Source organism: Brachionichthys hirsutus, chromosome 8 (assembly GCF_040956055.1).
Source record: "Brachionichthys hirsutus isolate HB-005 chromosome 8, CSIRO-AGI_Bhir_v1, whole genome shotgun sequence".
Lineage (NCBI taxonomy): Eukaryota > Metazoa > Chordata > Actinopteri > Lophiiformes > Brachionichthyidae > Brachionichthys > Brachionichthys hirsutus.
In genome coordinates this window covers 3,077,886-3,095,537 of record NC_090904.1, presented here as the reverse complement: position 1 = coordinate 3,095,537, position 17,652 = coordinate 3,077,886, and the positions used below count along the sequence as shown (strand labels likewise).

The following is a 17,652-nucleotide window of genomic DNA, read 5'->3' as shown; positions in this document are numbered from 1 at the left end:
GTAATTACGTTATTATTATTATTTTTTTAAGTGACTGCTAAATTGTAATCCATTCAATCCATCCAATCCCGTATTAGCGGGTTCATTCCACGGAGAAAATGTTTCTACGTGCCTGTCTCGGAAATACGGGCGAAACGGAGTTTTCTTTTTATTTTCGAGGGGATAAAAAAAATATCTAAAGAACATCCGGGAGGCGCGACTAAATACTTTAGCCATGCTTTGAATTAGTAAGGCAGTGTTTCCGTGTCCATTTTCATAGATACACCTTGCAGTCGTCGACGTCAGCTACAATTAGAGTTAAATATTACTCTTAACAGAGGTGCTGCTCACGCGAAGACAAATCTGATATCTGCTCTCAAGCGTTCCTGTTAACGACAGCTGACATCGACTGCTTCGCCAGGTGAGTCAAAGTTTAAATTATTAACGAATTCTGTGTCGCAAAGGGGGGGGACCATTTAAATCAACAGAAACTAGAGCCGGCTTCTCTGCTAAGCTAAAGAGATAAGAGTTAGCTAAATGGCTAGTTAGCAATTGCTGACGTCATCTGTTTACCAACACTTACTAATAATCAGGGTGTAAGTCTGAATGCAGTATTCATTTAACTTTAAGAAATATATATTTATTTCACATTTAACAGCTCTGTCTTATAATATTACACTTGGAGAATGGCATTAAATGACATATTGTCATTTAGATGCAAAGCACACCTGGCAACAGTAAATGAAACACACAAAAAACATCATTCAAAAAGGTCAGGAAGAAAGGCCACTGATTGAACGGTATTTCACTTAAGTAGTAATTATATTTGACATATTCAGCGGCCATTTCAACAAGTACATACTGGCTTTATCCAGTTCAGTAGATTAACTGTCGAGTTCTGGGAAGCCATGCAAACTATAAATAATAATGATTATAATAATTATAATGACTAATCCCATCACTAACTTCAGCAGAACGATTTGTACGTCAGTCACCTGCAACCCTGTGGAATTGCTCTTTGGCGGTCCTTAGACGTTTGTGCCCAGGGAGACTTTGAACTATGCATGATAGGCGTTTCAGTGCAGGTTCCATAGCGACTTAGAACTAGATCTGTGTAAAATCTGTTTCAAACAAATCTTCATTCTTTTATCTTGTTGTTTTGTACTTCCTTTCGTGTACAAGCCACCGTTAAACTACCGTTGCTTTTCTTGCCAGAGCACCGCCATACAATCATATCAGATGTAAAATTCCGAGCATGTGCAATATATTCCCGTTTACTGACTTAATATTCATTAAATAATGTTGTCTCCACATTCTTTTTTTTGTGTGGGGGGTGGGGGGGTGTGGGGGGGACTAAAATATCTTCTCTACACCGTGGAATTACAAGGACACGGTTTATTTTCTATGCTTGTTTAAAAGGTCGTCTGTTTTTTCGCTGCGCTGCTGCTTCCCCTTCTCGTTCCAGACGGAGCGAAGCCGCGTCAGCACTCTTCGCCAGTGTTTTGTTTCTCTCCCAGAAGAAGGGAACGAATTCAGTCACCTCTTTTTCTTTGTCTCTTTTCTAGAAGGAAATAATAATAATCACATCCACTTTCCCAGCCCGTGATTACTGTGAGACCTGCCAGGCCTGGCTCAGCTATGGATCAGATATTGAAAAGATTGCTAGATTATCAGATTAGTTGTTTTTTTTCTGTTTCAAAGTGTCAAAAGTTGCTGAATGTTTCAAACAATCCAAGAACTGGAAGTTCAGTCTAGGCTTAAATGTGCTAAATCGGCTCTTTGGCTGCTTACTTTGTGTGATTTCATGTCTGTTTTGTTGCTTATGCTTTTTTTTTCTTCGACTTTCTGGGCGCTTGCATGAACTCAACCCCTCAGATTTTAGGATCCTTTTAATAGTCTTGAGGTTTTGTGCGCTCAGACGGTTCATCTAATGTGTTCATTTGACTTTATTAAACATCATTGTGTAATAATAACTTGTCTGCGCCACGTTAGGAGTTGTCCCAGCTATTCACCCGAACTGACTCTGCATCAACGCGACTCCTGACCCACTGACCCACCAGCATGGCTAACACAGACTCAGGCAGTGTCCGGGTCTTCTCGCTGAACTGCTGGTCGGTGACTGCGGTTTGCAGTGTTTTTGTATTGCATTTAATACTTGTAAAAACATATGCACGTACACGTTACTCACATTCTTTGTTTCTATTTTTCATTTTTTTCAGGGGGATCCGCTATCTTTGCAAACATTTGCCTCAACGTTATGTTATGATCGGAGACATGTTGAGCAAGGAAAAACATGACGTTGTGTTACTGCAAGAGGTTGGTGGTCGGTCTCGCAGTGCCACAGAGCCCCCTCGCTCATCAGATCAGAGGATCAATTCTGCATTTAACTCATTGAGTGCCAGCCAAGAAGAGCAATCCTGAAGAACATCACAGAAACTCTATATTCCGTGTTTTTTCCAGGTTTGGAGCGAGAAAGACTACCTGTACTTGAAACAGACACTTTCCAGCAGTCATCCTCATTCCCATTACTTTAAAAGGTAACATTTTTATTCTCATCCCAACGCTGTTGTCCACTCATGATTTAGCCTTTCTTCAGAAGGCTTGTAAATGTTCTTTTGTGGAACTGATCCTTGTACGAGCTTTAGCCTTTACCTGTGAGGATTAACTTCTTCTTGACCTCCAGACCAACGCATCAGTCTCAGACACATTTTTTGTCTAATTGTCTAATCTCCTCTGCAGCCCACAGAAACGTCAACCCCCCCCCCCCCCCCCCCCCGGTACAGTCGCTGTGTTCTCACATCTCCTCCAGATAATTTCTGTCCATGTCTTCTTTCCGCTGTCGTCCTCCAGCGGAGTCGTCGGCAGCGGATTGGCCATCTTCACCAAGTTCAGAATACACGACACGTTTCTTTATCGCTACTCGCTGAATGGATATCCTTACATGGTAAGTCTGGACTTCCTTAGACTCTCATATTAGTATTCTCATCTTTCTATTAGAACGTGTTAAAGTACTTTTCAGAGTAGCGTACCACATGACTAACAAAACATATATTCACTCTTCGCATTTTTCCTGATACGCAGGCACACCACGGAGACTGGTTTGGAGGTAAAGCTGTCGGCATGGCCGTCTTAAGCATCGGCAGCCTGACTGCTAAAGTCTATATAACTCATGTAAGTGTTTTTCTCACGTCAGCTCTCATCGCCCGCTGTTATCGACTCATGAACTGCTCTCTGTGCATTCGTTTTAGCTGCATGCAGAATACTGCAGAGACAGGGATTCCTATCTACCTCACAGAGTGGTTCAGGCGTGGGAGCTGCAGCAGTTCATTTGGTACGGTGTCTTTGCTCGTCCACTCCGCACACATAGTTCACCATCATTCTCGCAAATCTGATGGCGACATTTGAATCTTTACCCCAAAGCACCCAATGACATTGGTAAAACAAATGAAATGCTGTAAACGTTGTGTGACAGTTTGCAACATGTTTCGCTATGCCTATTAGCCACACGTCTGTTGGAGCAGATGTGGTGATTTTAGGCGGCGACCTCAACATGCACCCTCAGGACCTGGGCAACAGACTGCTGTGGACCGCCACCGGCCTGCGAGACGCTTATTCAGAGGCTGCGGAATATGATGTAATTATTCACAAACATTCTGCAAACTATAAAGAATGAATTCATACCTTGGTCTCATTCTTATACTGTAAAAAGAGTTTCCCCACTGGTGATAAATAAAGTATAATCAATCTTTAAGAGTATATTCCACCTTAGGAGCGTGGAATTCACATGTTCTGGACTTTGTAAATGACGTTCCAGTTGTTTTTGCCTTGATCTCTGGGAGATCAAGGCAAACGCTGTGTTAAGCGTGTGAGTCGGCAGCTCCTCCTCTAAATGTCCGATGGGTAAATGAAGTCCCGGTCAGTCAGGTTTGATTAGCCATTGCTGCAGGATTGAATCAAGTGCCCAACATGACGTTCCATTTATATATGGATTTAAAGCAGGATGCTCATGTCTTAGACGTGAAACTTCTGTTATGTCCGTCTTTACTACGATCAGCTTGTCAGGAAGTAGCTCTCAAGGATTACGTTTAATCATAACCGACAGAAATAATGGCAAAGCTTTTGAAAACGTTAAAAATGAAAGTTTCTCTTATTTGCATGTGTTATTATTATTATTAAAAGTCGTTTTGTCTTTGTGCTTTCTGCAGGGATGCGAGGATGGATTTACTCTAATCCCTGACAACCTTTTTATCAGTAAAAAGGATCTTATTCCCTTTGAGAAGGGAATTCGAATCGACTACATCCTATTCAAGGTTGATGAAATATTGGTGTCTTTGTTCTTGCACGATTTGTATTTATATGATGTTGCTTTCTGTTTTGACTCCTTAAGTACATTTCCTTTTCTTTATCTTTTTTTTTTTAATGCTCAGGGTTCTTCCAAAGTGGACATTTCCTGTGATTTTATGTCCACGACAAAAGGCTCCGTCCCAGGCCATCCATACCCTTACTCCGACCATGAAGCGCTGACGGTTAAATTTAGGCTAGAGATGCACGCTTCAGCTGAGGTAGACGGTGACAGGAAGTTCAAAAACCAGGAATCTTCTGCAGGTATTTAAACAAACGATGTCTGTAGCCTCTAATAACACAAGTCAGTGTATTGGTACCTAAAACAAACAGTTGTCGATAGAGTTCCATGAAACTTTGTACTCAGATGTTTGTCATCCCTGAGAGGATGAATCCGACATTTGTTATTCTTTACGTTTTCACCCATCGCAAGTAGTACCGTAGTAGTAGTAGTAGTAGTAGTAGTAGTAGTAGTAGTAGTAGCAGCAGCAGCAATGTCTCCATGTTGACACGCTTATCTGATGTGGTGAGAATATTAAAGCGATCAATGAGCTGGCCAGTAGAGGGCACTGTAGGGTAATAGTAGAGGGCTCCTCGGTAACATTATCTGCCCACAAGAACTCGACTCACCACATCCTTTTTCAAACAACAACGTAAAAGTTGTCTGTGATTTTGATGTGTTAGCATCACAGACGCAGAAGACTTGACTGACCATGAATCTGTTGTTGCTTCCTTGGTGCATGAAGGAAGTTGCTTGGCCGGCCAACGCCGTTACAGCTCCAGCGTTTAGCCCCATGTAGACAGAGAGCAGTCGGGTGATTCATACGTTACCTGTGTTGGTCAGGGTTCTTTAGGATTGCATGGTCCGTGACGGGCCACGCCCTGTGAATTAATGATGAGTACCATTAACAGGAAGCGCAGTGAATCCACTCTGCGTGGCGTTACGTTTCCGTGTGGCCTCTCTGCTCTGCTGACTTTGACTGTTTCTTTAATGCCACGCATCCACTCTAAATACTTCTGAAGGCTCTTTCTCTCGTCCCTCCGTCCACAGCCAATGTGGCCGCGTTGGTCGACATTGTGACCGAGGCCCGCACCGAGGTGAAAGTGGGTTTGCATTGTGCTGAGAGGATGCGCTACACGGCCACACGCACAGCCGTGATGGGGCTGGCTCTGCTGCTCCTGGAGCTGGCCATCGCTGCTGTCCCCTGGCTGGCCCTGGGGGCAGAGCAGGCCTTCCCTCGCACCTCGTTCTACCTGCTGGCTGCCTTGTGCTTCGCCATCCTGCTGACCACTGCCCTGCTGTACATCTTCTACACGATGGAGCTGAAGTCTCTTCAGGGGGCTGAAGACCAGATGAGGCTGGTGGTGGGAAGTCTCCAGGAGAGGCTCAGGGGCTTCCCTTTGGCACGGCCCCACAACTCCCAGCAGAATCCCCCAGAGGGTCTGGAGCCCAGAGCCTTCGACCCGGAAGAATAATGCAGGAGCCAACTGAGATGATGTGTGGCGCCCTAAAGAAGCCCTTTAAGTGATCTGTAAGTTTGTGGAGTAGTTTGTACTCTGAATGTGTTTTTTAATACGCTTCAAATGTAGCTTTGTACTGTAGAATTGAGATTTTGAAGGACTTTTTCAAAAGAAGTGCAGGATAAGTGCCCTCTTCACTTTTTACATTATTATCTTCAGCCCTCTTTTTACCTTGAGACTTCACCCTGTATACCGTTATGCTTCTGCTCTTTCAGTCAGGTATGAGACTAGACATTTCCTTAAAGCCTCAGGTCCAACTTGCATTCCCCCCCCCCCCAGTAGTTTCTATGGGACCAGATGACTGTATATTTAATCCCACAGTGCGTCCAGATGTGTACTGATTCCCTCACATGATGTTTGCTGCAGAAGGAGGACAAGGTCTAGCTGAATGCCACTTTAATGGACAAGTCTCCTTCACAGAGATTTAGTTCCCACTCCGCTTCCCCAAAGTGCAGCACCTGAATTGTAATTTGGAAATGATCTCCAGAAATTGCAAATGCTTAATCTCTTAATATGCAGTATATACATATACATTATTTATTGTTCTATATTATAACTGAAGAGGAAGACCTTCCCAAACTAATATTTTTTATGTATTATGAAGAAAATGCTCGTTGTACTAGAATTTCTGAATATTGCAGAATGTCAGCTAAACTGGTTTTGATGAACATCATGGAAGCAATAATAAAGATTTTTTTCTCAGGCTTGTCTCTTCAGATGCATTTAAGGGGGGGGGGGGGGGGGATTTGTGTCTTGCTCACCACTAGAGAGCGATGTGAGGACATGTTACAAATGAAATACTTTGGTATTTCAAACTTAAATCATTTTATTTTTAACAGTGCGATGTTTAAATGAAGTCACATTTAAGGTCTGGTACTTACCTGTTCACTCTCATCCTAATATGCATCGCTTCATGGGCTTGCACAGAAGAATAGAAAGGAACTTCAGCTTGTTGAATAACAGCACACAAATTAAAGTTACACGAACGTCCTGCGACTCAGGCTGGGTGGGCGTGGCTTCATCACGCAGGGCAAGGTGCGCTTTTATTCTGCCATTGCTGTCGGGCCGCAGGTAAAGCATGGCGACTCTGGAGCCGCTGAAGTCCGTCGTTTCCTTCGTGAACGCCACCGACACGTCGCTGGCGCTGCCCTCGGTCAACCAGTACCGATCGGGCCAGCAGCGCGTCACGGAGCAAGTGCAAAGTATCCGGAGGGGCCGGTCCCGAAGCTCCAGCAGCCGGAGCGCGTCTGCGCCAACAAGTAAGAGAGGAGCGGCCGCGGTGGGTTCGAATCCAGCGCGGTTATGGGAAGCCATCGTGTCGTCTGTCCAAATACTGAATAAATGGGCGACATCTTTAAAAACAAACTGACCTGGAGAAATAAATGAAGTTAAATGAAGGCGTAAGAACCAACCTGGCAACCCGAGGGGTTTCAGTCCTGCCTCAGCCTCTGCGCACGCAAAGAAGGATTCGGTTTAAGGATGCTAGTTTTTATTCATTCTTGATAGAATTAGATAACTGAATTATAACATATTAACATCTATAATACTTGCATTCATTCATTGTCCCCATGTTTCCGTCTCTTGCCTGTTTAGTATTTGCCAGTCAGCAGTTTGCCGGTTGTCAGGAATGCTTTCCCCTGAATCAAACTTTTTACTCCCTAATCTACACGGAAACCAAAAGCCAGCTAAATGGACAGTATTATACACGAATCAATGACACCGGTCTCGAATCAATAACGGCTGATAACCCTCCACCTTTCTCCTCAGGCCCTGTTTATGACTCTGTGTTTGTCGATGGCATAAAGTCCCAGTTGTTCTCCTCTAATGGAAGCGCCTTCTTTGGTACTGGCCTCTCTAAAACAGTAAGTCATGGACCTTATCACCTTTTTCTTTTTACCACCCCACTGCAGAGCAGAGTGACTCTTCTGTGTATCCATCACAGCATCAGCAGAAAATCCATCCGGCAGGGCCGTAGCACAGAATTCTGGGTTCGACACGGGGCCCCTCCCACATCTCTGCACGCTGCTGTTGTGTTTAAGATGAATGCAGCGTCATTTCATAAGATTCACTGAATCAATTTCAGACGGCATGAAGTAGATCATGACGTATAAACGGTTATTATTAGAAATGCCATCTGAGCATGCTCTGGCAGCGGTCCCCAACCACCGGGCCGCACATAAAGAATACAGGTAACTAATTTATGCAATTTACATTGCATAAATTATTAGCGTCTAAAAGGTGTTTTATTTTGTAAAACGACCAGATTTTCTCCAAAGTAACATTCGCCTGTGAATTTTCTTGGTCACGTGATACGTTACTAAAAGAAACAGCCGTAAACTAGTGAAAAGAAAAAAAAAAAACGCCTTTGGGGGGCTTCTTTGCTAAGAGAGAAAGTCCAACTGAGGAGGAAGGAGAGAAGCCGACGACCTCTGAGAAAATAAAACCTCTTTTAACAGACAAACCAGGAGTCTGACTTAAAACTCGGGTTTATCTACAACAGCTGATTAGCTTCGTTAACGATGCAATAAACGGGTGAAAACTGCTTCGGCACATAGAGACAAGAACCTGGATTAAAAACCCAGAATCTGGAAATTATTCAACAAAAAAACATGAACATGAAGGACAGAACAATTATTGAGACCACAACTAATGGTGAGTAGATATTGGTGTAATACTTGGTTAACAGTTATTGCAAGTGCATAATATAAAGTTTATTGGTAAGATCACGTTCCCCTTTTTTAATTTAATTACCCCCGGTCTGCGAAAGAATGACCTGGCATGGAACCGGTCCGTGGCAGGAAAAAGGTTGGGGCCCGCTGCTCTACGTGATCTGCAGCTGAACTTTGCTAAAGATAGCATAGCGAGATAAAATAATCCAGATACCAGATAAAGGCACAGACTTTTCCTCTGTTCACATCTTTTCCCAGACTCTGGATTAATTGTGGTGCTCGCTCCTGCTTGAACCCATGTCCATTTGTTCTACTGAATTTTGTTTATCCCTCTGGATGATGGATGATGGTACCAAAGAGTTTTTGTGTTTAAAAACCGTGAGAAAGACTTCATTTCACAACTCTGCACTAATTACTCATGGTGTTGTTCTTATCTCCGCCGAGGCGAGGCGGGCGTTGTGTAATCGCCGGCGTTTGTCTGTCTGTCTGTTAGCAAGATAACTCAAAAGGTTCTGGACAAATCTGGATTAAATTCTCAGGAAATATTAGGAATTTTCTGCAGGAACAGATACACGAAGTGACATCAGACATCAAACATTTTTAAAATTTGTACCATTCTCAAGCAAAAGCTGCGATTCAAATGTTGGTGCTCGAAGAGATTCAGGAAAACTTTGAAATCTTCGTTAACATTGCAGTCAGTGGAGCTTCAAAATGTGTTCCTCAATATCTTGGTTGATTATTGACCAATGTTTATGGAATGTGACATGTAGGGTGGATGCTTCTATCCTACCACCGAATTTAATCCGGATCGGATCCAGAATGACTTTTTGAAAAAAAATATGACATTTTAACATTAAACTCCTTTTAAGGATTCAGAAAAATCGGTTAAAAATACACATAAACTCCGATTCACATTTACTTTTCATGGTTGGTGTCTTACCAAGAACAATTTAGAACCTTTTGATGATGATCCAGATCACCATGTGGACGATGTAGATATAATTAGGAGGGGAATGAGCTGCTCGGCGGAGGTCTGTGCTCTCTGAGTGCTTTTCTAGTGCTGAATTTGTTATTATTTAGAGTTTACTTTAAATGATTAGAGTTACAGTATGTACTAACACCAAAAACACAGTGAGAGTACGGGCTGGAACTGTTGATTTCAATCCGACAGTTCAAAGCAGCATGCCATTTACTGTAGCACATATAGCAATTACAGGTTTTGCTTTATAGAAAACTGAAAGTGATATATTGCTTTATTATCTGATATTTTGAACCTAATTACAAAAACAACAGGGATTAAAAGTAGTTTCTTTCCAGATTATTGTCGCCCCTTTCTTTCCATAAACGTCCACAGTCTTTCAATATTCAATTGTTTCCCAATGTCTCCTTCAGAGTATAAAAGGCAATCCTCTACTTATCGAAATGTTCTCTCACGTTCCCACATCCAGCCCTTCTGCCTTTTGTTAGTCTAACATTCCTTCTGCAGCCACTTCAATGACCTTGACTGTCAGTCATCACCGTTTTATTACATCATTTATCTGCAGCTCAGCCATGGGAAAAATGCAAGCTGGCACGGAGCTGACAACATGAACGGATCCAGGACGAAAAGGAACATGTCAGCGCCTAACTGTCAGTACAGGGCGCGCTACTCTTCTGTCGGCGCCGCCGCCGTGGATCACAAGAACAGCGGTCACAGCGAGCCCGTTCGGGCCCAGCGGCACGCCACGCAGAGGTGCTCAGTTTCTCAGCAGAGACTCCAACTCTCCAACAGCGGCAGCCACTGGGTGGAAAGGCCCACGGGTCGGGTGGGAATGAGCCCCACATCCCAGCCTCAGCTTCACCCTCTGTCCAGCATGATGGGAACAGCTCGGACCCAAGCCGTGAAAGGAACAGCTCAGAACCAAGCCGTGATGGGAACAGCTCGGACCCAAACCGTGAAGGGAACAGCTCAGAACCAAGCCGTGAAGGGAACAGCTCAGAACCAAACCATGATGGGAACAGCTCAGAACCAAACCGTGAAGGGAACAGCTCAGAACCAAACCATGATGGGAACAGCTCAAACACAAACCATGATGGGAACAGCTCAGAACCAAACCATGATGGGAACAGCTCAGAACCAAGCCATGATGGGAACAGCTCAGAACCAAACCGTGATGGGAACAGCTCGAACCCAAACCATGATGGGAACAGCTCAGAACCAATCCATAATGGGAACAGTTCAGAACCAATCCATGATGGGAACAGCTCAGGCTAAATCTATGAAGAGCAGAGGCCAGACTCAAACAAACGCCCAGTTTGTGGGCAGCCAGCTCAGTGTGTCCAAAGCGGCCTCCAAGCCTCCTGGTGCTGAGAGTGAACTGAAGAGCACAGAGGAATCTGGGTGAGTGGAAAGAAAACCATCAATCACTTTCTGTACTGAATGGAATGTTTTAATTAGCTACTTATTCCTTAATGAGTTTGTGCAGCATTCAGTGTGTATTTCTTCTCTTGCAGTGCCAAAGGGAACAGCGGAGTGGCCCAGATAACCATGAAGGAAGCCGTGGAGTGCCTTTCTAACCCGGAGGGGGCGTTTCAGCGCTGTGGCGCTTCCTACATTCAGCACCACACTTACAGCGACGCCAACGCTAAAGAGGAGGTGATCTGTCTTGCTAGCTATGATTTCTAGCAGGGGTAACGTGACTGAGCAGGTAGTTTGGGAAAGATTAAAGGTGGGAAATGTGTACAATATATTATCCTACCAGAATAAAAGTTACCTGTATGACTCTGTATGAAAATGTATTCGATAAATGTTTCAACATAGAACGACGTCATTAGGAAATGCTAATTATTCCTGAATGACGGTAAACGGTGGGGTCGACAGCAGCGAGATCAAATGTGAGATTTAAAGTGAAATCAGATACAGGAAGTAAATTTCGATGTCTTCCCGAGCCCATGTTGTATTAACATTTATATCACGTGTTTCACACTGTTTCTTAACTTTTATTTTTTATTTTGGTGCCTGAGTTATGAACTGGGTTATATTCCCACTTTAGTTCCCTCTAGCTTTTACTCCATGTTGGCCAGAGCCCGTTTTCACAGTTGCCACTGACATTCTCTTAATGTTTTTTTAATGAGTCATCTGTTAAAATGAAGAACGACGCAGCAACTTTTATGGGCTCCCTGTAATCGCCGTCATCAGTGTGGCGGTGAATTATTGCGCTAACTCCTGACCTCTTTGTGCAACAGGTTTTGAGGCTCAGTGGGATTCCTCCTCTGGTGGCGCTGCTGCGCAGCCCCAGCTCAGAAGTCACGCAGGCGGCCTCGGCCGCCCTCCGTAACCTGTCCTACAAAAACAACAGCAACAAAGAGGAGATCCATCGCTGCGGCGGCGTCGCCGAGGCGGTCAATCTGCTCCGGGATGCTGACTCTGCAGACCTACAGAAACAGCTGACAGGTCCCGTGACACCCCCCTCGTGCACGTACCTACACACACCTCCCTGTGTCAATCACTGAGATGCTCCTGTTGTATTAGTTCACTGTTGTTCTGGCAAACACACTTTAACATATTATTTTCAGGATTACAATTATTTTTTTTTTACAACATTTTAACTCTTTGAGTCCCATTCACGTCTAAAGACGTTTTTTTTTTTAAACCCAAACATTCACTGCCAAACCTGACATTTTAAATCTTCCTCTCTTCAATGGCCAATAACTCCGGAATGAAAAATGGTAGGAGCACACCTTTTTTTCCTGATCAAAGAAGAGACTTTAATCTTTTATTTGGCATGTTCGTTTGCATAGTCACAGTGAAGAATATTCTGTGGGGCTTGGAAAATTGTGAAAAATGCACGAAAGCTGGGGCACTCAGCATATAGCTGTGTTGAAAATGTCTGGCACTCAACGAGTTAACTTTCCTTGCAGGTCTCCTGTGGAACGTGTCCTCCATAGACAGCCTGAAGCCGGACCTGCTTAAGAGTGCGCTGCCTGTTTTAATGGAGCGCGTGGTCCTGCCTTATACGGCAGGTCCCGACCGAAACGTGAGCGATGCCGAGGTCTTCTTTCACACCACGGGATGTCTCAGGTAAATTCTAATTACCGCCTGATATCACATCTGATGTTCAGCATGCAATCGAGATTTTTCTTTCCAAATTTCAATTTGGTTTGCATGTGTTGTTGTTGTTTTTTCTAAAGACAAATGCAAATAGCTACAATTCCACTTAACATTAGAGACTGAAACATAAAGTCACCTTAAATATAAGATAATGCACTTCCTAATTAAAGTTTTCACAATACTGATGTTTATGTCGTGTTTACAATTGCTGTTAAACAGATTTAAACGTTATATTTTCGGTGCTGCTCTCATGTTTTTGTTCTTATTGCATAAAACCGATGCTTGTTTTTTTGTGGATTTTAAACTGCCTTAATTGGCATGAATAACGAGGTTGTCTGTTCGTGTGCCTCCTTAAATAAATAAGGAGCAGATACAGGTAATGTTAGCACGCTAATAGCTATCCTGAATTAGCATTGACTCTCAGCTGAAAGCTGAATCTGTTTGAATGGACTGGTTTCGTTTTATTCATTTCCCTCTTTTACATTTTGAGTATTGTTTACATTTAAGGCGGAAAGATTGTGAGATAAGTCAAAGGTACTTCCTGAAATCTTTGCTTCAAGGCTTTTCAATAAATCAATCAACCTGGAGGATAAATAAACCCCAATAACATATTTTGTGTTTTAGTCCGCATACACACCAGTCCTCGAAAAAAAGACCATGACACGACCACGACAATGCGCTCTATATATTTTTTATATTGGAAATTGTTGGACGAGAGAAACCTTTAATGTACTGTATTGGTTTTTATTTTTTAATTTTATCCCCTTCCATGAAATAAGTGCAGGAGGATATATGAACTCAGTCCATCCTGTCCATTGTTTCCACAATCATGAAATATTGCCTTTAGCTGTTTAGGAACTTTCATCTTTGTATGTGGTTTGGACATGCCCAGAGGAGAGACAAGGACTATAACGGTAGAAGGATGCTGAGGATGGAACTGCCAGGGAACAGAGCTAGAGGTCGACCCAGGAGAAGATACATGGACGTAGTGAGGGAGGACATGAGAGTGGCTGGTGTTGGGGAGGACGATGCAAAAGGGGGTGAAGTGGAGAATGTTGATTTGCTGTGGCGACCCCTCACGGGACAAGCCGAAAGTACAGTAGTAGTATCTTTGTATTTGACGTTTTTCACAAATCAAACAATCATCAAGCTCAACTTATGGATTTCAAATCATGTCATAGACAGACATGAATATCACATATTTTATTTTATGTTAACCATTGAGAAGGCTTTTGCTTTTTCATGATGATTTTTGACTAAAAATATTGGGGGATCTCTGCAAGTCATCTGCAGAATCCAAACAGGTCGTTAATAAATGCGTAAAATCAGCCCTGTTTTAATTTGCTTGCCTGGTTTCATTACCCGAGTAATATATCAATGTATTAATGGTAGTATAATAATAACAGTAATGGTAGTTTTATAGCTGATTAGAATACTTTTATAATCTCTGGGCACAAGACAAACCTTCAATGGCCTGCATGCGTGTTGATTGATTGAACACTAGCATTATAAAGTATGACAGACAACAATCAAATTGTTGTTTATTGCGCGAGCGTGACGCTTCCTACACCAGCAGCTCCTCCCCCTGATTGGCTGGCTGCACAGATTCAAATAGAATGTTGGAGATATTTGGTCCTCACATTGTTGGTGTACTCTTTAATACTGGATGTGAAACATTGACATTTTTTGCCACCAGAAACTTGAGCAGCGCAAAGCAAAACAGCAGACAAGTGATGAGAAAATGGCGAGGTTTGATCGACTCTTTGGTCGGATACGTGAGCGGCTGCGTGGAGGCCGAAAATCCAGACGATAAGGTGAACGAGAGAAAAACAATGTTGCTTCATAAGCGTCTGTTGGTCTGTAGGAGTTTCCATCATGGCTTCTGCTTCCCTTGTTCACCTGAAATCGGATCAATCTGGCACGGAGGTTCCGGTCAGGGTAATTCTCCTGAGACAAAAGGCACATGCACAGAAGCTGTGTTCTATTGTGGACCTTGGCAGGCGTCCATACAGACCAAGCTCCTCCATTGTACAGTATCAGAGGAGTACTTCACGCTGTTATTGGCGGTTTTGAAGCACAGAATTACTTGTATTTGTACGTTTCTACAGTCTTTAAATCTTATTTCTTAAAGGCCGATTGAAGTTTTAGGACTTTGCTCTTTTGCCGTACAAGTTATTTATTTAAGTATCTCTAAGTATTTGCTATTTCTGCCCCCATGCACGACTGAACAAGTCATTATTGTGCCTTTACGTTGTGCATTGTGTTGAAACAGTCCCTTGAAAACTGCGTGTGCGTCCTCCACAACCTGACGTTCCAGCTTGAGGCCGAAGCTCCGACTCTGTTCAGCAGGATCACGGCTTTGGCCAGACCCATGAACGGGAACCACGGCCAGGGAGACGCCGGCCCCATTGGCTGCTTCAGTCCACAGGGCAGGTCACTGGCGCACGAGGTAAGACAAGGTGGCGGACATAGTGAAGACTGCAATGGTGGTGCCTCGGAAGTTCCCCACCCAGTTTGTAGATTGTCTCCATCATGTCCGTGTCTTGATATAGTCGTGTTCAATTGTTAAACTATCATAGCATCACGGCAGTCTTTAATGCTTTGTGTGACACAGTGTGCTCAAATTCCACATGGATGAGGGTTCAGTGGGTTCAGAGGGTCCATGTGTTGCAAATTTGCACCTTTCAATATAAGAAGCTCATTTTTTTTTTTTTATCATTTAGATTTCACATCTCTTCACAATGAAATGTTGCCTCGCCTTCATGGCGAGGATGCCTATTTCTCCTTTCTTTCCAGCGCCACTTTGACTTCCCGATCACTGAGGACCCCCACCCTACTGGGGCAGGCTGGCTGATCCACTCCAAAACCCTGCAAAATTATCTGTCTTTGCTCAGCGCCAGTCAGCATGAAGAAACGCAGGAGGCCTGTTGTGGAGCCCTGCAGAACCTCACCGTAAATGAAGGCATTGTAAGAGAAAAGCACTGTGCAGACTCCAACTGTAGGCAGGGGTGCACGTGACGTTTTCAGATGCAGCAAGGTCTGCCCCCCCCCCGCCCTCTGCTTCAACTTCCTGCATTGCAGTTTGTTAACAATAGCTTTGCGCCGCATTCATTGCTCTTGCCAAATGTTTGTCAAATGCAGGATGATTGAAATTCCTTGAGCCTGCATAAAAAGCACTCGTTTTTTCTTATCGATGAGGGTGCAAGCGGCAAATCTCGCACCCCATTTCTGCGCGCTCTCTGTTAGCTTCAGGCAACGGTGCGTCCTGCAGCCACTTCTCCGGAAAAAAAAGATTCTCATCGGCTTCAGGCCAGATGGTTGCCGTGTCTTTGTCGGTGGCGAAACTCCGAAGAAGCTGCTCAATGTCTGTTGCTGAAGTCGGTTTGCAGGTGTAGTTGTGGTGTTGTCAAGCAAACTGTCAGGTGCGCAACATACCTGTAGAGGTGCAACCGGCGTTCCGCGCTCCAAATCTCTGCCGCGCATGCGTACCTGCGTACCAGTTATGTGCACCCCTGAATATAGGCATCCTTTTTTTCCTCCGGTGAATCTTCAAAATCTGTTGGTTGTGCTTGTACTTAAGCTGCTGCTTTCGGTGACGTGCATTTGGCTTCCTGTGCACGCAGGTCTCCGGTGCAATGAGTCAGATCGTTGTGCAGAAGCTGAATGGCTTGAAAAGCCTTGTCCCCCTTTTGAAGTCAAACAAAGTCAACGTGCAGAGGAACACAATGGCTTTGGTCGGAAACCTGACCAAGAACTCAAAACTGCACAGCGTCATAGGTAAGAACCGCTGCTTTCTGAAACAGATCAGTCATTTCAAGCATTGCATCTTCATTCAACAATCATGCAACAAAATATGCAACATAATATTCCCTTATGAATATGCAATAGTTTCTGCTTCAGACTGTATGTAAGATATACAATCTACTATCAACATTAATTTCTTACAGTCGTCAGGTCTATTTTTTACTGTATTTTTTTGCCTTGTGTTTGAAGCCCGTAAAGCTCTTCCAGACCTGCTGAGCATCTTGAGCGCTGGCACCAAGGAAGGGAACGAGTCGGATGACACGCTGGCCATGGCCTGCCAGACAGCCAACTCCCTGCTCATGAAGGAGCCTGAGATGGGCAAGCACCTAGTCAACGACAACCTTATAGTCTCACTGATCGCGCTCAGCCAAAACAAGTAAGGTCACTTGTGAGCAGATTCATTGTGGCACGGTGAAACTATGACTCATATGTTTATTTGTTCATATGTTTGTTTTTTATTCTGCATGCTTGTTACATTTCTAGTCGAGTTAAATCCAATGTTTTAACAACCGTCTCTTCCATCAAGATATTATCCCAAATCAAGAAAAACTGCAACTGACTTTCTCCACAACCTCTGGTCTTCAAAAGTCTTTCAGAGCTCCCTGAGAAAGGTGAGTTGAAGTCTGACCCCCCCTCTCCCAGGGTTTGGGTGTGTCCTCTCTGTTCTCTGTCTTCCACTCTAAAGTACGCACCTACCTCAGGTATTTGTGAGAAACGGTGGGAGAACGTTTGAATGGTTTGACAAGGCGGGCAGGAAACAAATGTGAATGAGAGGCAACACTGACACAGCAGAGGAATCTGGTATCTGAAGTTTAAGGGGAAACGTACGGCAGCACATTAGCGACCTGCCGTTTATATCACTTCTCCGAGGGCGCTCGTATATTTAACAGCAACTGGGACGCGTTTGTTGTAAGTAGGATTGTTGCAGATGAGCTTAACTACTGTTTACGGATCGCTGATTTATGTTTGTCCCGCAGCAAGGGATAACAAAGTCCTCATTTGGGAATGATGTCACCGCTTCACCACACAAACCAGCTCAAGCTTTGGACTGATACGGCAGCCTGGGCAGAATCTTTTACAAGTCGTTTTACAAAGCAACTTGCCTGCAAGTCCTCTGCAGTATATCCTCTCATTTCACAAAGACATGAACGTGTTTTCATAAATGTATCCATGCAATGAATAAATGTGTAAAAGCAGCAGAGCTGTGCATGCTGGAGCTTGTTTTTGTTTTTTAAAGCGGTTAAGTCG

General features: G+C 43.8%; 2 protein-coding genes across 2 annotated transcripts; both read left to right on the top strand.

The window, feature by feature from the left end:
- Positions 1-2,008: 2,008 nt before the first annotated feature.
- smpd2b (sphingomyelin phosphodiesterase 2b) lies at positions 2,009-6,517 on the top strand. Its single transcript, XM_068742675.1, has 10 exons — positions 2,009-2,090; positions 2,199-2,295; positions 2,440-2,516; positions 2,830-2,923; positions 3,061-3,150; positions 3,228-3,310; positions 3,481-3,613; positions 4,185-4,289; positions 4,407-4,584; positions 5,372-6,517. The coding sequence occupies exons 1-10, from the start codon at positions 2,041-2,043 to the stop codon at positions 5,794-5,796; spliced, it is 1,332 nt and encodes a 443-aa protein (XP_068598776.1). The 5' UTR covers positions 2,009-2,040; the 3' UTR covers positions 5,797-6,517.
- Positions 6,518-6,919: 402 nt separating this feature from the next.
- Positions 6,920-17,593, top strand: LOC137898627 (plakophilin-1-like). The gene is made up of 14 exons (XM_068742671.1): positions 6,920-7,100; positions 7,609-7,703; positions 10,055-10,417; positions 10,733-10,890; positions 11,004-11,145; positions 11,736-11,943; positions 12,411-12,570; positions 14,297-14,414; positions 14,873-15,049; positions 15,397-15,567; positions 16,224-16,377; positions 16,594-16,780; positions 16,931-17,015; positions 17,382-17,593. The coding sequence occupies exons 1-14, from the start codon at positions 6,920-6,922 to the stop codon at positions 17,454-17,456; spliced, it is 2,274 nt and encodes a 757-aa protein (XP_068598772.1). The 3' UTR covers positions 17,457-17,593.
- Positions 17,594-17,652: the final 59 nt, after the last annotated feature.